The sequence below is a fragment of the Haliotis cracherodii genome, unplaced genomic scaffold (genome assembly GCF_022045235.1).
Source record: "Haliotis cracherodii isolate W230 unplaced genomic scaffold, xgHalCrac1.p SCAF_5, whole genome shotgun sequence".
NCBI classification, from domain to species: domain Eukaryota; kingdom Metazoa; phylum Mollusca; class Gastropoda; order Lepetellida; family Haliotidae; genus Haliotis; species Haliotis cracherodii.
The window spans coordinates 47,814,323-47,835,860 of NW_027266308.1; the positions used below are offsets into that span (position 1 = coordinate 47,814,323).

General features: G+C 41.0%; 1 protein-coding gene across 1 annotated transcript in view; it reads right to left on the reverse strand.

Moving 5' to 3' along the window:
• Nucleotides 1-8,117: 8,117 nt before the first annotated feature.
• The window catches only part of LOC139442761 (exportin-5-like), a 44,598-nt gene continuing 31,177 nt past the window's right edge, over nucleotides 8,118-21,538 (reverse strand). Inside the window, exons 21-32 of the mRNA XM_071223655.1 lie at nucleotides 20,182-20,282; nucleotides 19,727-19,823; nucleotides 18,839-18,975; nucleotides 17,315-17,412; nucleotides 16,377-16,432; nucleotides 14,380-14,462; nucleotides 14,029-14,174; nucleotides 12,747-12,851; nucleotides 11,779-11,919; nucleotides 10,909-10,977; nucleotides 10,226-10,324; nucleotides 8,118-9,160 (exon numbers count right to left, since the gene is read on the reverse strand). Of these exons, the coding sequence (XP_071079756.1) occupies nucleotides 9,005-9,160; nucleotides 10,226-10,324; nucleotides 10,909-10,977; nucleotides 11,779-11,919; nucleotides 12,747-12,851; nucleotides 14,029-14,174; nucleotides 14,380-14,462; nucleotides 16,377-16,432; nucleotides 17,315-17,412; nucleotides 18,839-18,975; nucleotides 19,727-19,823; nucleotides 20,182-20,282 (1,288 nt within the window). The 3' untranslated portion in view covers nucleotides 8,118-9,004. The remainder of the gene's footprint in view (nucleotides 9,161-10,225; nucleotides 10,325-10,908; nucleotides 10,978-11,778; nucleotides 11,920-12,746; nucleotides 12,852-14,028; nucleotides 14,175-14,379; nucleotides 14,463-16,376; nucleotides 16,433-17,314; nucleotides 17,413-18,838; nucleotides 18,976-19,726; nucleotides 19,824-20,181; nucleotides 20,283-21,538) is intronic.

A 21,538-nucleotide genomic window follows, 5' to 3' on the forward strand; every position in this document is an offset into this window, starting at 1 on the left:
TTCGTGTTGATTGCAGTAAATGTTTCAAAATCGACATTGTTGTTTCTTTTTATTTGATAACAAATTCCATCCATTTTAGCTATAATAACGGTAACGCTATTTTTCAGGGCATTATCATTTGCAGAAGCCCTCGGTCTTTTCAACTGCACTCCTTCGTCGGGCAGTTAATGGAAGACCTCGGGCTTCTGCAAATGATAATGCCCTGAAAAATAGCGTTACCCTTATATTAGCCAGCAACCGGTGAGTAGGTTTACTCCTCTTTGTCTTATGTTGAATAGCTGTACATTACGTGGTGCCAGAAAACTAGAATATGTATTCTGTTTAATTTGAAGTTATTCCTTGGTATTGTTTAACCATGACAGTGACATTTTTTGGTCAATTATGATTCTGGTAAACAAGGTATTTCAAATTACCACTCTAATTAATTTTTCATAATTTCATCAGTTTTGATGGCTCCAAAAATATGAAATTAATGCTTTTCAGATATGTCTTTCTGTGATTATATTTATCTATGGATAGTTACTGTTTGTGTTGAACATTGTAATTAGTATGAGTTGAAGCAGTATCACAAGGGGGGGCACGGGTGGCCCAGTCGTCTAAGGCGCCGCGATTCGCTGTGCAGAGTTGCGTCCCTTGGGCACGCCAGAAACCTATGATTGTGGGTTCGAATCCCGGTTCGCCCCGATTATGTTTCTAGGTTTGTCAGCACCATACCCGTGCTCGTGGGTTTCACCGAAGTGGTAAACGTCTGAGACCTGCATCACTTCGGGCTTTCCTCCCACATTAAGCTGACACGCCGCGATATAACTGGAATACTGTTAAAAGCGGCGTTAAACCCAACTCACTCACTCACTCAGTATCACAAGGGGTATATGTGGTTTCATGCATCACACGTTAGGTTTAATACCAGGAGCGGAAAAATAACCTAATGAGAGAAACCACATGTACCCAGGATAATACTGCAACAAATTTATCTTGCGGACATGTTTCAATCTGCCATTGTAAAAGAATGAATACAAATTGAAATTTGACAGAAAATATCTGTTGAACCGTGGTTGACATGTGCTATGTCATGTGACTTCATTGACTCAGTATCAACATGCAGTTTGGGGCCTCGGATAGGAGTATAAGGGATTTATTCTCCCACTCAGAAATCCATGTGCCGCCTGATTTCTATGGCAGGGTATAAGAGATGTATCCTTCCACTCAGCAATTTATTCCTCTCCCACACTGGATATACAGTATTTTATCCAGACCACATGAACCGATCAGATCTCAACATTCTGATGTGGAGGTAAGATAATATGATTGCATATCTCCTTTGTAAATTAATACCCAATTTCAGTATTAATCAAAACATATCTTGCCAAGCTTCATTTCACTAAATGATGAAGTTCATGTAGAACACACACATCAGTCTAATAGCTTACTGTTATATTACTGTTTTCAGTAATTTGATCAAATTGTTTCTATGAGAAGTTATTTACTTCCTGTTAAATTAAGTGTATGTGTTGTAACAGGTGACTGGTGGCCTAAAAGGGATAAGGCCAACCAGGCTTTTAGTCTCATGCTAAACTGGTTGGCAGAATATTGACAGTTTTGTGGACAAGAAGACATATTGGTTAGTTTCCACTATCGTTGTACTTTATCAGATGATTGATCCTCATGTTCTTGTGTTCCTTTCTTGGTCTTTTTCTCTGTATGTCTACTTCAATGTGGAGTTGCTGTCACATGGTCGGTGTGGCAGGGATAAGAATGGTTATTTTTCTTTTCAGCTGAAACTTCTTTGCAAGAGAGCTTGGTCCATAATTTGGGGGTGTTTATCAGATTTGAACAAATTTGTGGTCACTTAAATTCACACAAATACTTGGAGTGAGTGTTACTTTGAACAGTATTCCAGTTAAATCCTAGCATGTCATCTTCATGTGGAGAACAGACAGAAATGTTACAATGTCTTCGACCTTTACTACTTAGGTGAAATCCACGAGCAACTTGGGTATTGCAGATGAAACAGAATCATAATCAGGTCATGCACCCATAATAAGCACTTCCTGACACTACAAAGGGACACAACTCTGAAAAGCAAATTGCAGAAGCTTAGAAACTAGGTCACCTAGCCATGTAAATGTGACCTCGATTCGAGAATGAGATCTTGAAAAGAACAGTTCACATTGTTTGATGAATTATGTGCAATAAAGATATTTGTTTAATAATAATAATACAATACTTGAGATCGACTGTAAGATTGAATCCTTCCAATGTTATTGGTCAGATTAACCCAATATGCAAGCATTGTAAACACTGATGTAAATTATACGTCCTGTAGTTATTATATGCCATATATATATATGTTATGTGTTTACCTGAGCTTTGTATCGTGTGTATATATAAATATTAGAGCGAGTATCTACAGTTTGTACAAGCCTGTCCGTGTATATTTTGTTATTCAATTGTTGTAACATGGCTTTTAGCTATTGCTTCTGCTCATCAACTGAAGAAACACCTAGACTCATAGCATGCATCTTCCCGAGACAAGAGCGTCCATGAGCCTTTTTATCAAAGTCCTGTTTCCACTAGAAACTAGGCTTTGATTCAGGCTAGTGGATGTGCTTGCCTCGGGAAGATGCATACCATGTTGTCACTCTGTCATTCCCAACAATGCAGCAACAAAGTGTTACATAACAGCTGTTGGGTGTCAACGTTAGGGGTAAAAGATGACAAATATTGGGACTGGTTCTGAAAAATCAAAAGATTTTTAGTTTACAAGATTTCATGAATACTATGAGTTACATCTGTTATTTGTGGGATGAACAGGACTTAATGAGTTGACTGGTCTTGTGGTGTACGACTGTTCATCTCATAATAACCTGTACACCCTGCTATAGACACATGTAACAAATTTACAGAATTTACAGTAACACTTGTTTTTGGTGAATTTTTTGTTAGAGTCAATAAGATCAATGTTGTGACCACTAAGCAGCCCTTAAGTTTGGTAACTCCACATGGAGATAGGTGACGAGTAAGTGATGTCACATCAAACATGATGAGTAATTATAAATGCAGGCCTCAGCATTGTATTTTCATATTTTGCTCGGATCTGAATGGGATTTGCTTACAGTATTGATGGACCTCAAATCTTTCTCTTGTGTTGAGCTGATGCCGAGTGTCTCAGTATGTGGAACAATGAACCAGAAAAAGTAATACTGATTAAATCAAACTATCAGATAAGCTTCAGTGAGAAGAGAACCGGAAGAGAAAACAAATTGTCTATCCAGACATCTGACTCATCCTGATTTATAAATGTTTATACCATTGACTATGTTGATAAATGTTTCCCCCACCACTTACTGTCAGCCTTGTGTTGTCCCGAAAAGGGAACAATTTTAATAGCCAAGAGTGTAAGAACTGTCAAGTACACTATCTGGAAGGAAGCTGTTACGGAAGGTCTCCTGAAAGCAGTTTGCTGTCATGTTGAAGTCATGGTCATACAGATATAAAGCCTGTTACAAACTCTGTGCTGTTGTTTTCTTTTAGCTTGACTGGAAAAATCAGTCACAGTTCTCTTTCATTGAGTTGGGTAGTGGAGTGTTGCGCATGCTCAAAACCAGTGCTTGATTCCTACATGGCCATCGGAGAGCTGGGAGCATTGGTGGTTGAGTCGTCTAAGGCACCGATGTGATGGTCTGTCCCTTAGGTGTTGCTGACCAACTGGTCCATTCAGTGGCCTTGTTGTCCAGCATATGTTGCTGGAGACATCTTGTACCTCACAGGTAAACCTACTCATATGGTATGTCAACTGCATGGAGGAGTGAAAGGGTTTTGTGTCTCAGTCGGAAGTATTACAGCCATATTGGCACCCAGTGAGGCACTGAAGTGAGTGGGTTGGGTTCAATACTGCTTTGAAGTATTTCAGTATTTCAGTTAAATCATAGCATGTCTGTTTGATAGCATGCCAAGACGATTCATGGTCCTAGGACGAGTGAAGGTTAGCCATGATGGAGTTGCCCAAGTTAAAGTCATCATCAGTCATTGTGACCACAATCCTCATTCAGCACTTCGGACCGTGGTGTTACTCTCTAGTGGATGTCACCTTTGTGGTCAAGTCATAAAGCAGGAGGGGCGGTCGGGTAGCCTAGTGGTTAAAGCGTTCGCTTGTCACACCGAAGACCCGGGTTCGATTCCCGATGTGGGTACAATGTGTGAAGCCCATTTCCGGTGTCCCCCGCCCTGATATTGCTGGAATATTGCTAAAAGCGGCCTAAACCCATACTCACTCACTCACTCACTCACTCATAAAGCAGGAAAATAATTCCTGGCTGCTAGGGCAGCCATATTGAAAATCAGATCAAAACCTCTTGAACAGATACAGGAACAAGTAAGTGAAGTTTCAGCTTCATTGGTCCTGTGGTTTTTGAGATGATGTTTCAGCCAGACAAAGCATGCCCGACACACAGGATGTGACAATGCTCATTTGACATTCAGTTGATCCAAAAAGGAACAATATTCCAGCAACATCACAGTGAGGGCCACCCGAAATATGCTTCACACATTGTACGTATGTGGGGAATTGAACCCTGGTCCTCGGCATGAGGAGCGAACGCTTTAACCACTAGGCTACGCCCCTGCCCTTTGTTTTTGCAACTTCACCTTCATGTCCCAATAATGTACTGTTTCTGGTCCTCTGTCGGTGACATTCAAGTAACACATAAATGATGTCACACTTCACATAAGTAAACACTTTATCATAAATTCATTGCATCAACAGTATGATCAGGTCAATGCTGCTATAAAGCAGGCAGCTACCAACTTTCTCTAAATACACATTTATACCTTGAATGAATATCTACAATGCATTTGAAAATGTCTTAACAGGACATTCTATTTCGTCAAAAAATATTTCTGTAATTCACACCTTTTTATGTTTGGCGTATAACCCCACACTCTACTAAAGCCCAGTTATGGTACGGAAGAGTTGGCACAAGAGAAACCAGTGATTGATGTTATGAGCAAAGATGGATGCCATCAGTGTATAACACAATCAACCAAGTATTAACTTTGTATGTCTGTTATCTCAGAGATAAATTTCATAGACAAACTTCACATCTCAAGAGCATAACTTCACATCTCAAGAGCTTAACTTCACATCTCAGAGATTCAGTTCTTATCTCCGAGATAAACGTAGCACAACAATAAATAGAATTATTAACCACAGCATCCATCATCTGTTTTACATATTTGTTAATACTTCATTCAAACATTCACGTTTACACAACAATAATGAATGGCAGCATAGACTATTTCGAGTATTGAACAGTATTTCAGTTCTGTCACTGTGTGTCAGCTTGATGTGGGATGAAAACACAAAGTAATGTAGGTCTTTGATGTTTACCACTTTGGAGAAACCCACAAGCATGGTCATGGTGCTGACAAACCTAGAAACACAATGAAGGTGAATCTGGGATTCAAACACAATCATAAGTCGATGTAACGTCTAAGGGACACAACTCTGTCATGCCTGAGAAGTGCCACGCACCAATAAATGAAGCACCAATGCATTATAGGCATATAATTCTAGAATTAGTCCCAGTTATTTGGTAAAATAAGCAAATTCTAGATAGTTACAGAACTGTGAGAAAAACATCAAAATTGACTTACGAGTAAACAACCAGGCAATATTCTTGCGACTTATTTGGGCATACGCAGTTCCTGGAAATGGTATCCGATTCTTAGTCCCCAATTTAAAGTAAAGAAGGAAAGTTAAGTCTGGACTCAGACCTAGGTCTTGCAGCTGAAGTCTATAAACCAATATTAAGGCATACTGAAGAGTGGGAAGAAGTGGCAACATGAGTGGGTGAGTGAGTGAGTGAGTTGGGTTTAACGCCGCTTTTAACAGTATTCCAGTTATATCGCGGCGTGTCAGCTTAATGTGGGAGGGAAGCCCGAAGTGATGCAGTGATGCACGTTTACTACTTCGGTGCAACCCACGAGCATGGGTATGGTGCTGACAACCCTAGAAACATAATCGGGGCGAACCGGGATTCGAACCCACAATCATAGGTTTCTGGCGTGCCCAAGGGAGGCAACTCTGCACAGCGAATCGTGGCGCCTTAAACGACTGGGCCACCCGTGCCCCCACAAATATTACTTGAGAAACTACAGTAAAGGATACAAGGCCCTTCCAGTGCTGACATTGTACCACTCACACATCACACATGTCAGTCGTAGACCGTAGTCCAGGACTAGAGAGGTAAACCGTGATCAAATCCGACCCTCCTGTTGTTGTCTTTATCACCCCTTGTTCACACTTACTACCCAGGAAGGTTCTACCTCTTCCTTTGGATACTTGGAATACATGACTTTGGGATAATGTGTGTTTACTCAAGGAGTCGAAAAGACACATGTTTTAAAGATAAAGGGTCCAAACCAGGTCTTGGGTCACCTTTGTCAAGGAACATTGATAGTCCTCTGTGTTGCAATCATAAGAGATTGTGTGCAGCATGTAGATTTTACGAAACCAGAGTCAGAATTCAAGAATTTCTCCCTCTAGTCCCGCTAAAACCAACACTTAGTTGTAATGAGGTGAGGTGAAATTGGGTTTAACGTTGCGTCCAAGATTATTGCTCTTATATAGCGATGTGTGTGTGTGTGTGTGTGTGTGTGTGTGTGTGTGTGTGTGTGTTAGTGTGTGTGTTTGTGTTTTCTGGTTGTATGAGTCAGACTATTGCCACTTTTATATTGCTCTGAGATACCATGTGGCAGTTAAACATGGATACCCTATTCGGACACAGTTTTCTAACTCCAAGCCGACCCGTCCTTTCTTTATCCCCTTCATACCATGTACCAGGCAGGGAAAAACAAATAACATCATTTTCAGTCATGTGAGCTTAAAATTCCAACTCTCCTTTCATATAATCAGTATGCTGCACACATAAGGTACTAATCTTCTCTCAGTACAGGAATCAGGGTTTGCTGTCCGACACAGGGACTGTGGATCTATGTGGAATAACAACTAAAGCCTTGATCCACCAAACATTCCTGCTATAAACATAAGTCATGTACATTGCCATAGTCAACACCACACAGTTCTGTGTACACTACATTCCTCCATCACCTGTGAATACATACGTCTGCTTTGCAGTGTCGTTGCTATCTGTATCATGAAATCAAGTGAGTGAGTTAACGCCGCTTTTAACAGTATTCCAGTTATAACACGGCGTGTCAGCTTAATGTAGGAGGAAAGCCCCAAGTGATGCAGGTCTCAGACGTTTACCACTTCGGTGAAACCCACGTACACTGGTATGGTGCTGACAAACCTAGAAACATTGGGGTGAACCGGGATTTGAACCCACAATCATAGGTTTCTGGCATGCCCAAGGGACGCAACTCTGCACAGCGAATTGCGGCGCCTTAGACAACTGGGCGCCCCACCCACAAAATCAAGCAAAGGTCTGATTCTAACAAGAGGAAAACCCGTAAGTGCTCAGATTTCACAGCACACACACTGTAATGTTTCTCACCTGACAGCGAGGACAACATGTAGCCATGTTCTCTACACAAATTGCTTCAGTGTTATGGATTGTCTGTTCTCAATGAATGAATCTCGAGCCTTTGACAACTTACTTACAGTATTCATTCAAGAACGATAGATAATCTGTTATCCTGAGTTTCGAGTGGGTTATTCTATATATTACTTATTATCATTTTAAGAGAAAATGAAGAAAAATGTATGAAAAAGTCAACTCTACAGTCATACGTCACTGAAGGCAAGCTTAATTAAGATGACATCATATAATCGATTTGTGATGTCATGAACCATGGACATGATGGATGATGTCACATTATATTTGTCTTAACAATAACTGTAATGTATTATAGCTCCAATTGACCAATCGGCATTGAGAATTGCTAAAATGCACATGTGTAAATATTGGAAAGTTATTACAAATGATAATTCTATCCTTATGGGTAATACACAAAGTTAATGCACGGAGTAGGGCTCACTTGACATTCACGAGTTAGAAACGGTCTCAGTTCCTTAGCTTGCTTAAAACAGACAAGAACCATCACTACACTAAATATCAGATGTTTGTATTCACATAAGATAAATGATTGTAGTGTGTACAAACCTCTGCAGTGCTGACAATGCTATTTTACAGAACTCCTATATGGTAAAACAGACTTAATACTGTATTGTGAAATGGCCAACTATGGACAAATTAAATAACAAGCTGGAATGGGACTGATTTTAAATCAAGGTTGTTGATCTCAATTACATCGACACATTTACAGAGGTTAAAAAGATGCCACAACTTCAATGAACATTATTACCAAACATACAAAATGTATAAAGACGGCACTCCATTCACACAAAGGGCAAGTAGCTTATTATCCAGCCCTAGTCAACAAACAGTTCCCGCAAATAAAACATCCATAATATTCTTGCACATTTTGCTTGCAGTCTCATTTGTGGACAGTTCCTTGCAGACAATGTCAAGCATCAGTGGTGATGCTTGAATTTATCGTCAGCGACAAATCACACCTTTGGCAACATCCATTAAAAACATTTGTCTTGACACATTTCCAGCTTTCATTTCAAGAATCATCTGTTGTTCGTTTCATTGTTAGGGAGCAAATCAAAAGTTCAATGTTGGATAAGAAACTTAATTCCTTAAGCTTTGAGATATACCCCACAGACCCTCTGAATCTACAAAGACATTTCAGAAAGAAAAACACACAAACCAAAATTGCACCAATTGCATAGAAGTTGTGAAGTAACTTGATAACAACAAGAACAGATTATAAACTGGAAGATCGTTTTTTACTTGATCGTATTTTGTTCTACCTAAAAATACTGCCAATAGTGATGGCCTTCATTTTTTGGGGTAAATATAAAGATTTGAACAGTTTTGTTGACATAAGCTGTAAAAACCCTGAACAGTTGATTGGAAGACCTGGAAACATGATTTTTATCCAACATCAGACTTTCGAAATCACAGCGCTATCATCATTTCCTGAGGGGAGGGTCAGGTTTAAACAATTGGCACAATCCAATGTCAGATTTCTCCACATCATCGACCGACGGGTGTTTGGGCCGGTGACGGAACATGGGCGGCAGATTCTGGTAGTGGACTTCACGCTTAAACTGCTGACCAATATTTTTCTGGAAAATAATGGTAGAAAAGATAAAAACATTGAATTGGAAATAATATTAATAATCAACATACATAAATGTAAGTGTGCATGACAATCATGTAGTGAAGCATAAATATGACAAACATAGTGCAGCACTAGTAGCATGACAATCATGTAGTGAAGCACAAACATGACAAACATAGTGCAGCACTAGTACCATGACAATTATGTGGTGAAGCACAAACATGACATAGTGCAGCACTAGTACCATGACAATCATGTAGTGAAGCACAAACATGACATAGTGCAGCACTAGTACCATGACAATCATGAAGTGAAGCACAAACATGACATAGTGCAGCACTAGTACCATGACAATCATGTAGTGAAGCACAAACATGGTGCAGCACTAGTAGCATGACAATCATGTAGTGAAGCACAAACATGACAAACATAGTGCAGCACTAGTAGCATGACAAACATAGTGCAGCACTAGTAGCATGACAAACATGTAGTGAAGCACAAACATGATAAACATAGTGCAGCACTAGTAGCATGACAATCATGTAGTGAAGCACAAACATGATAAACATAGTGCAGCACTAGTAGCATGACAATCATGTAGTGAAGCATAAACATGACAAACATAGTGCAGCACTAGTAGCATGACAATCATGTAGTGAAGCACAAACATGACAAACATAGTGCAGCACTAGTAGCATGACAAACATAGTGCAGCACTAGTAGCATGACAAACATAGTGCAGCACTAGTAGCATGACAAACATAGTGCAGCACTAGTAGCATGACAATCATGTAGTGAAGCACAAACATGATAAACATAGAGCAGCACTAGTAGCATGACAAACATGTAGTGAAGCACAAACATGATAAACACAGAGCAGCACTAGTAGCATGACAATCATGTAGTGAAGCACAAACATGATAAACATAGAGCAGCACTAGTAGCATGACAAACATGTAGTGAAGCACAAACATGGTGCAGCACTAGTAGCATGACAATCATGTAGTGAAGCACAAACATGACAAACTACTCAGCTGTATGCAGACTGTACAGGGAGGCTGCAACTCACCCCTATAACTCCAGACACGAGTTTCTTGAAAGCTTCCTTCTTTTTCTTCTCAGAGTGTTGCTTCTGTGGACTGGACTGGAGGATTTTGTCATCAAAGGACTGAAAACATAGGAAACGTAAATTAGGACTAGAACGGATAGAACATCAATACCCGGTACCCGCAGTACTATTATTACCTGACCCAGATATCCTTGAACAAGTAAGTTTCCAGTTACTTCTCTTGGCATCAGTTGTTCATGGCATCACACGAACCAAAAAGTGGTGTTTGGCCATAGTTTTATCTAAACAATGTGACACAAATACAAAATGCACCCTATATGCTGCCAAATTGAGTTTTAGCACACCTCGGTATATATCCCTGGTTCTTCTTTTTGTAAATTTCAATATATAGACACAGAAGAAATTTGTAGAATTGGTCATTTACGATTCGAAGAATACAAAAAAGTAATCATTTCTATCTTCCAGTTATCATTTTTAAAATGCGCAGTTACAAAGTTGAATCACAGGATTCTGGCACGGCTAAGGGGCACAACTCTGTACAGTAAATTGGAGCAGCTCAGATGACTTGGCTACCCATAACAGGATTGTCCATGCCCAGCAGCTTCTGGTCATCTATGTCCCATAAAGTTTTTTCTTAGGACCAATCAGGGATCCTGGAGACAATCTGTTATCACAAAGCTCACCTGGACCTGTTGATGTGTCACATCTGTTATCTGAAGAAGAATCTTGGCAAGGTCTGGAAACGATGGCCTCTGAAATTTGTAGATTTCAAAATTAAGAATCATATACAATGTATTCGAACATATTACAGATTTTAATGTTGAAAAAATTGTTTTATGACATTAAATAATTCATCCCATCTAACATTAACATTTCAAAAGAATACCAAACCAGTAGTTGACAGAGCAATGACCAATGGTGACAGGATCAGTGCTGTAGTTCCAGCCCCAGCAACTCACCAGCACATCATATAGCTATAGCCCCAGATCCAGCAACTCACCAGCTCCTCATACAGCTGAAGCCCCAGGCCAAGCAACTCACCAGTGCCTCCTACAGCTGTAGCCCCAGACCCAGCAACTCACCAGTACCCCATACAGCTGCAGGCCAGCAACTCACCAGTGCCTCCTACAGCTGTAGCCCAAGACCCAGCAACTCACCAGTGCCTCATACAGCTGTAGCCCAAGGCCTAGCAACTCACAAGTGCCCCATACAGCTGTAGCCCAAGACCTAGCAACTCACCAGTGCCCCATACAGCTGTAGCCCCAGACCCAATAACTCACCAGTGCCTCATACAGCTGTAGCCCCAGACCCAGCAACTCACCAGTGCCTCATACAGCTGTAGCCCCAGACCCAGCAACTCACCAGTGCCTCATACAACTGTAAGCCAGCAACTCACCAGTGCCTCATACAGCTGTAGCCCCAGACCCAGCAACTCACCAGTGCCTCATACAACTGTAAGCCAGCAACTCACCAGTGCCTCACACAGCTGTAGCCCCAGATCCAGCAACTCACCAATGCCTCATACAGCTGTAGCCCCAGACCTAGCAACTCACCAGTGCCTCATACAGCTGTAGCCCCAGACCCAGCAACATGGCCTGGGAGCCCTCATGTTGGCCGTGCACCTGCAGGGCGTTGAGCACCGACATGAACACATGGGATGCTGCCTCGTGGGTCATCACATCTTCTGACTGCAGCTGCAACACAAGCAACAAGTAAGCTGTACGTGAAAGAGATACACAACTATTGTAGGAAACACATGATACATGATGGACCTTGTCCGTACCAGGATACACAGTTGCCAATATGGTATATGAGTCACCTGGCATGTCTCTTTAAGGACATACATTTACAAATATGCCACAAATACAAGATATAGTAAACTACAGTTATAACGAACTCAAAGGGACCACTAATTTTAGTTTGTTTAAACCTTAGTTCATTAAAGGCATTTCGACTGAATTTCCTCACTCTAGTTGTCACATCTTAAAGACAGAATATATCCAATTAAAAAATTATAGCCTAATCCCTGTTTTACTATTGTTAAATGAGGGTGTAAATTGAGGACAAGGTGTCAGTACTTAATCCAGTTAATCACTTGTCTTCAGTTGTTTATTACTGCTTTGAATAGCAGTGCGTGGCCTTAGATATTTTCATAGGCTGATTGGTGACTTGTGAGCAACTCAGATTAACATTAACACACGGGTACACACGGGACTACAAAGTGAATTCGATATATATCCGTTATTTCGTTATAAGCATATTCGTTATATCCATCAATTTTATATGATAGAATATACAGCAAATGGGCGGGACTGACAGAGCAGTTTGTTATATCAGTCAGTTTGTTATAACTGTGTTCGTTATAAACATAGTTTACTGTACATAGTTTACAGTTAGCAAAGACAGTATTATCAAGCATTCACCATTCAACAGTTTGTGATAGGCACTAGTTATGTGCAATAGTTAATGAGTGTTGGGTATAGCAGTTAGCAATATTGCCGGTCATATACAAGCTCTTCACCTGTTTGACTAGTGGCCAGGCAAGGTTGACACATTTGTTACAGGCCGTCGTATCATTCCAGGAGAGTCCACTGTACACACACAGCAGGATGGAGGGGAACAGGCTCTGAAACAGTAGCACTACTTCATCTAGGGAATAACTGTAAACAGCAAGATAAAGCAGAAAGATAAAGCAGAAAGAACACTCTTACATTATCTAGGGAATAACTGTACAATGTACACAGCAAGATAAAGCAGAAAGAACACTCTTACATTATCTAGGGAATAACTGTACACAGAAAGATGGAGGTGAAAGAACACTCTTACATTATCTAGGGAATAACTGTACACAGCAAGATGGAGGGGAAAGAACACTCCTACATTATCTAGGGAATAACTGTACACAGCAATATGGAGGGGAAAGAACACTCCTACATTATCTAGGGAATAATTGTACACAGCAAGATGGAGGGGAAAGAACACTCCACCATTATCCAGGGAGGAACTGTACACGGCAAGATAAAGCAGAAAGAACACTCTTACATTATCTAGGGAATAACTGTACACAACAAGATAAAGCAGATAGACCACTCCCACATTATCTAGGGAATAATTGTACACAGCAAGATGGAGGGGAAAGAACACTCCACCATTATCCAGGGAGGAACTGTACACGGCAAGATAAAGCAGAAAGAACACTCTTACATTATCTAGGGAATAACTGTACACAGAAAGATGGAGGTGAAAGACCACTCCCACATTATCTAGGGAATAACTGTTCACAGCAAGATGGAGGGGAAAGAACACTCCTACATTATCTAGGGAGGAACTGTACACAGCAGGATGGAGGGTAAAGGCCACTCCCACATTATCTAGGGAATAACTGTACACAGCAAGATGGAGGGGAAAGAACACTCTTACATTATCTAGGGAATAACTGTACACAGCAAGATGGAGGGGAAAGAACACTCCTCCATTATCTAGGGAATAACTGTACACAGAAAGATGGAGGGGAAAGAACACTCCTCCATTATCTAGGGAATAACTGTACACAGAAAGATGGAGGGGAAAGAACACTCCTCCATTATTATGCGTATCATGCCTCAAAGATTATATATTTCAGTAGCCAACATAATTTCACCAAGGACCCAAATACACAATGAAGGAAAACACTGTATACGTAAATAATGGTAGTCGTCAAGATGTTTGGATATGAGGTAAAATAACGGTTGGAATACATACAACCTGTAGGGAGGGACACGGCTCTGAAACAAAGCATCATCTGCTCCGAGAAGCTGACCTACCTCTGTTTTCATACACTGTTGTCCGAGTTCACTGAGACTGTCGTCCTTGCTGGGCTGACTAGACTGAGCTGCGCTGTTGTCCGTGTCCTCCATGGCCACATCATCTGACGACTCCATGTTGGACTTCCGAGAGTAGCACACACACCCTGCACCAAGAGGGAAGAATTCAGGGTTGCAATGTCGGAATCTGGAGCAGGCAGGCTACTTTGTTGTTTACAGCAAAGTGAGGTAGTGAATGTTACCTTATAAAAAATCATCAAACTTGTAAATAATTGAATGTGGGCCAGACAAACCAGTGGCTGATAACATAAGCAACAATCTACATTGTTGGGGTTCAGGTCTAGTGTTTACCTAGCAGCTCCATATATTCCCGAGACAGCTGCCTGGCGAGCTGGTCCTCCACCACCTCCGCCTCCTCCTGCTCCTTCTCACCACTGCAACGCAAGGAGAAATCATTCAGTAAATAGTAGCATCTAGTATCTAACATCATCTAGCATCTAGTATAGCATCCAGTAACAAGCAGCATCTAGTAACAAGCCTCATCTAGCTTCATCTAGTAACAAGCCTCATTGAGCATCATCTAGTAACAAGCCTCATTTAGCATCATCTAGTAACAAGCCTCATCGAGCATAATCTAGTAACAAACCTCATCAAGCATCATCTAGTAACAAACCTCATCGAGCATCATCTAGTAACAAGCCTCAATGAGCATCATCTAGTAACAAGCCTCATTGAGCATCATCTAGTAACAAACCTCATCGAGCATCATCTAGTAACAAACCTCATCTAGCATCATCTAGTAACAAGCCTCATCTAGCTTCATCTAGTAACAAGAATCATCGAGCATCATCTAGTAACAAGCCCCATTTAGCATCATCTAGTAACAAGCCTCATCAAGCATAATCTAGTAACAAACCTCATCGAGCATCATCTAGCATCATTCGTAACAAGCCTCATCGAGCATCATCTAGTTACAAGCCTCATTGAGCATAATCTAGTAACAAGCCTCATCGAGCATCATCTAGTAACAAACCTCATCGAGCATTATCTAGTAACAAGCCTCATCTAGCATCATCTAGTAACAAGCCCCATCGAGCATCATCTAGTAACAAGCCTCAATGAGCATAATCTAGTAACAAGCCTCATCTAGCATCATCTAGTAACAAGCCTCATCGAGCATAATCAAGTAACAAGCCTCATTGAGCATCATCTTGTAACAAACCTCATCGAGCATCATCTAGTAACAAGCCTCATTGAGCATCATCTAGTAACAAGCCTCATCGAACATCATCTAGTAACAAGCCTAATCTAGCATCATCTAGTAACAAGCCTCATCTAGCATCATCTAGTAACAAGCCTCATCTAGCATCATCTAGTAACAAGCCTCATCTAGCATCATCTAGTAACAAGCCTCATCTAGCATAATCTAACAACAAGCTGCATCTAGTAGCATGTAAGTAGCAGCAATTAATAAACTTGTCGCATCCAGCAGCATCCAATAACTAGTAAGATCTAGCAGCATGCAGCATCTAGTATCCACCACCACCTAGTAACATGTGGATTCCGGGTCAGACTATAGGTCCCAAGCAACCTATACTGGTAGTGAGGGGCAACGAAATGGATAGGGAGTCAGGCTAGCTGGCTTGGTTGATGCATGTCATCGTAACCCAATTGTGTGGATCGATGCTCATGATGTCAGTCACTGGATTGTCTGGTTCAGATGCAATTTTTTACAGACCACTGTCATATTGCAGACTGCAACATTTAACAACAAACGATCAGAAACAAGTAGAATCAAGCATCAAGAAACATTTAGCATCAAAAACCATTTATTATCCAGCAGCATCTAGTACCTAGCATCATCCTCAAATAAGTAGCATTTAATATCTAGCCATATCTAGTAACAATCAGCATCTAGCAAAAAGCTGTATCTAGTAACACCTCAAAACTAAGCAGGATGTGACATCATCTAACTAGTAGCATCAAGCAACATCTAGTATCCAGCAGCATCTAGTAATAAACAACATCCAACATCAACTAGTATCTATCTCACCACATCTTGTAATAAGCTGCATCGAGTTACTATCAACATCTAGTAGCATTTAACATTACTGGTCACTTTCTGAATGTGATAATCAAATGTGCTTGGGGTTATCACATACAGGTTATCATATAGTCACTGTTATAACTTAATAAGACTCCTTATCCACAAAGGATTTCGCATTGAAAGGATTTTTACTTTGAAACTTTGCGAAATAATTTCTGAAATATTTCCATTATATCCTTTCAATATCATCATGATCATAAACTGAAACTGATAAACTAAAACTAATGAAACACAAACTTACCCATTTTCTGCCTTCTCATATCGGAGATTAATTTGGTTCCACTTGACACTGAGCCTCTGAAGAAACAATTGATAAGTAAACAAATTTTTAGTAAACATACCTCCAGACTACAAGAACCCTATTCTGCGTAAAAGCGCTAAGAGAAATAAGTCCTGTCAACAATACACAGATTCATGTACCAAATGTTTACTCTTGTGGATTCTCCTTGATAGGAGAATGGGGCTATGGTATTGTAGAGGCAGAGATTACTCTAACATTAGTATATTTCTTGTGCTAGTAGTGCTTGTGCTTGTGCTTGTGCTAGTGAGCATAGCGTCCCACAGGTTACCACACACATGACACGAGACATTTGTTTGTTAGTTGTTTAATGTATAGCAATATTTGAGCTGTATGACGGCGGCCTGTAAATAATTGTCTGGACCAGACAATCCAGTGATTGACATCATGAGCAATGTCCAACACCATCAGGGTACGATGAAACACAACCAAACAAGTCACCAAAGCAAGACTGACCACTCTGTCCATTCTGTCTCCTCTTACAAAAAGAATGGGTGGCTCGGGACCAATTCCAGCCCGGAATCTGTAACGGGGTTGACATGAGATGAATAATATTCATTTTAATTTCCACATGATGCTGGTTTCTTTGTTTCTTTATTGTTTACCTAGCATATAAACACTGCACTCAGCAATACTCCAGCTACATGACGGCGGTCTGTAAATAATCGTGTCTGGACCAGACAACCCAGTGATTGATATCATGAACATTAATCCACGCAATTGGAATACAAAGACACACATCAACAAAGTCAGCTAGCCTGACCACCCGATCCCATTAATCGGCCTTCACGACAAGCATAGACGCCTTTTTATGGTAAGAATGGGTTGGTGAAGACCTATTCTACCCCGGATCTTCGCGGGTCACGTGACACTGGTGTTACCTGGAGCATGTAGGGGCAGAGAGTGGAGAGGATGGGCAGCAGTGCTGTTGTCTGACACTCCTTGGGGCAGTTCTGGACAAACGGCTTCATGAACACACTTACAAAGGTTAAGGAAATGGTCATCACTGGCAGACATTCATCCACATGGCTTCCAGTTCCACTATTACCAATCTCATTAAAACTAGTTCTTATTCTCGCTACCGCTAAACAAAGATCTGTGGACATCCCAGTACGGGTCATGTCAGACCAACCTTGCGCGAACTTTGACCGACCAATGGAATGACTAATCAGAAGACAGCTTTCTCGTGCTTTACGGCACTTATTTCAAATTGGCGACTATGCTTCGAAACATATATTGACAAAATCTCAATTCAAAATTTGAAACCTGTACAAAAGAACATTGTGGAATAGCTAATAGATAGTCCAGATTGTATGGATTCAGTCGTTAAACCCGTAACTATTGTTCAGAATACCCTGTGTTAAAGTTTTCGAGGTTGCATGATTAGAAATCACATACCGACTGTCACTTTCATGATCTGGTAAGCGACGCTCTGATTGGTTGGATGAATGGTCATTCTGACATGACCCCTAATGGGATATCCTCAGATCTTTGTTTAGCGGTAGCGAGAGCTAAGGTCTGATTTTAATGAGATTGCACTATTACCCACTGATACTAAGCTACAATGACTGAGCAAGGATCAACTCCACTTTGCGCAGTACCTGGAATGTCAATGAGTCAGTTGGTTTGCTGCTTGTAACAGTATTTCAGTCATGTATCACAACATATCACCATAATGTGGGAGGAAAGCCCCAAGTTTTCATAGTTTTCTAACTCTGCACAGTTAATTGCAGCATCATAGACAACAGGGCCAGCTATGCCCCTGGATACTTGAAGAAACTGTCCCACCAGTAGATGGGGGATGACTCCAGGCTCTGTGTGTTTACCAGCATGTTGTACAGGGGCAGCTCATCTACTCCAGTCAAAATTTGACGTAATAAGCGCCCTGCTCTAATAAGCGCCCACGGCGATATTTGCTAATATATTAGCTGGTGAACAATCCCAATTAGCACCCCTTCCGATTGGTCAATGTACAAAAGACATTTGTTCGCGTATAATACGCACTCGTATGCACCCTTAATTATGAGCATTTAAATTCTGGAAAAATATATCTGTCATATATAAAAATTTCAGGCTGTCAGCATCAACCATGAAATTTATCTTTCAACTCTGTTGGTTTTTTTCACCAAAATAAAATTCTAATAAGAGCCCCCCATTTCTAATTTTGAGAGCGGCCAGGGCGCTTATTACATTGAATGCGGTATGTCAAACTGCCCAGGAATCCCCACACAGCAGAGACAAACCAGTGATTGATATCATGAATAACATCCCAAGCCAACAGGGAATGATGTCACGCAACCAAGTCACCGAGTCTGCCCAGCTGATCAATGCAGTTGCTTCTTATGCCAAGCGTAGGTTCCTGGGGTGCAAGTCTACCCCGGAATCAGCACCACAGGCAAGGATATGGATGATGGGCCGGAGTCTGTAGTCGGGGATGTGGTGAAGCTGCTGGATGACCGACTTGAGGACGTACTCCACGAGTCCTGGCGCCGTGTAGAACTCATAGCCCAGACACTGACCAGCATTGCCCAGGATGTGAAAGCTGGAGGCAAAAATAGATGGAACATTGTCAGAATACATGGAATGGTTTTATGTCAGCGTCTAATAATTACAACTGTATCTCAGAAACAGCTTCATCAGTGGTAGAAACACTTTTAGTCCACTAGTCCTTATAATGATAACATATAGCAAAACCCTTCAAAATGGCAAATTTCTACTGGACTTGATTAAAACAAAGATCAACCAGTAAAGTCGTAGTCAGCAATATTGCATCTGTGTCATGGGAGCCTGTGAACAATCTTTTGAGGGTCGGGCAAATCAGTGGATGATATCATGAGTAACAATCCGTACCAGGGTGAACGACAATCAGTCAGGTCACACACTGCACTCACTCACTCACTCACCTACTCACTCCATCCATCCATCCATCCTTCCATCAATCAATCAAATCAAGAGAAGTGGAAAGCTATGTGCTGCAATACCCATCAGCCATGACAGATTAACTACAGTCATATGAAAGATAGGCTGTTCCTTGACTTCTTTTGAGTAGTACATAACTACGTACTATACACAGTGAATTGTGGTGCCTTAGACAACTAGGTCACCATGCCACCTAATTCCCTTCATTTCATGTCACGATAAGCATGAGGTATTTTTACCTTTTCGGGCTATAGGAATAACACTACACAACAAACTAGAAGACACCAAGGGCACCTGTGCCCCTTGTAGATCACGAGACACACGGAGGACACATGTTACAGGGCTACTTCTCTCCCTGGGTTATGTCGTCTCACCAGTTTTCATAGATGATGGACAGGAAGTTCTGCATCCTCTCCAGCGGGTGTTTGGATGTGGTTGTCTCTGTGCTGTCATTGCATGGCGGGGGGATACCTGGAGACACAGGCAGCACAGTAGAAACAAAACCACGCATTGTAAACAGCAGAGGATATATCCCGTTAGATTTAATTAATTACTCTTAGTGTCAAGCTCTACACCCAGTATGGCTGAATGTACACGTTTCATCTGCGACTGGTAAAAGGTGTGTATACTGATATTACGTGCCTCATGATGCACGCACACACACTGGATTCACACATGCATGCATGCGCGCGTGCATCCAGGTGCTTGTGTGCGTCATGAGGAACTAAATTTCAGTACTAGATTACCTACAAGAGAAACAGTTATTTTTAAGACAACATGAATCCCCCCCCTGTTTTTGCGAAGGTTACTACGTGCATATTCTACTCACCTAGTATTTGCAGTTTCTCATTGTCTTGTAAATCATAAGCCATTGCAAAGTCAGGGTGTCTCAGCTTGAGGAATTCCGGCAGCCACAACTGACTCAGGGTCCTAGAACAAGGCGAGGGTGAATGAATTGGGAAGTAGATCACACCGAAATATTCCACCAATATCACAGCAGATCCCCTCCAATGTTGGGCAGCACACATTGTACCCATGTGGAGCATCAAACTATCTCTTACCGCTCATATTGTCCCAAGACACAAGAAAACATTGAAAGTATGCTAGTCCCAATGACACTAAACAGACGGTACGTAATGATTACCCTCCTGTAGCTTTAAGGTGCATTGCCAGGAAATCATTGGAATTCATCATACTGAAATTTCTCAAACAGTAATGGACATACTTTTTTATCAAAATATGGAGTTGTTGATGCAATATTGTGCTTACTAAATAACGACTGTAGACATATGGAGACAACATCGGCGACAATTCCCTTTTTTTAAACTTTACAAAAAAGAAAGACTTCAGAGCCATCTGTTACTAAGCAACTATCAATCAACGAAAAACATGTTGCAATTTTGCCAGAATACAAGTACCTAGGAACTATTATAGACAAAAAACTTAACTGGAACATGAATACTAATACAATCTTCTGTAAACGCCAACAGCAGTTACATCCCATGCATAAACGTCCATCTTTTAACATTAATCAGATCATTATTTCATGCAACAATTGTCCAAAATGTATCATGATTCTTAATTCCATGTTATTATGGCTCCTTTTCTGTGAGTAATAAACCAAAATTTAAACAATTTTTACAAACCTGTAAAGGTTATGAATTCTCTGATGAAATCCTCCTTGGGGCACTTATTGCATTTTCCTGGCTCAAGAAAATCTACATGACATAGTTGTAACCATTTTCCTTAATAAAAATTGTTACCACACAAAAAACTTTGTTTTTGTCTGATATACGTCCACCCTTATGGTGCCTCACCCTCCACGGCGCGTCACGCCAAGGGAAGCAACTCTCACCCAAATCACTTTCCATATGTCTAATGCTGACGGAATGTGGGGAGGCGGGTGGCCGTGCCCCAAGGAGGATTTCATCAGAGAATTCATAACCTCTACAGGTTTGTAAAATTCTCTTTCAGATTAAATCCTCCTTGGGGCACTTATTGCATCAAGATAGACTCCTAAAGATAATCTAGGAAGTGGCATCCGTCAGCAACAAGCGTGCATAAATACATCGTATTTTGATTATTTCAATGAATAAACAAGAGTTCAATAAATGGAACCAACCTTATCGTGAGGCACCACCGTCGAAAGGCGGGGGCTGGAGACAGGGCGTTATCGACCATACACC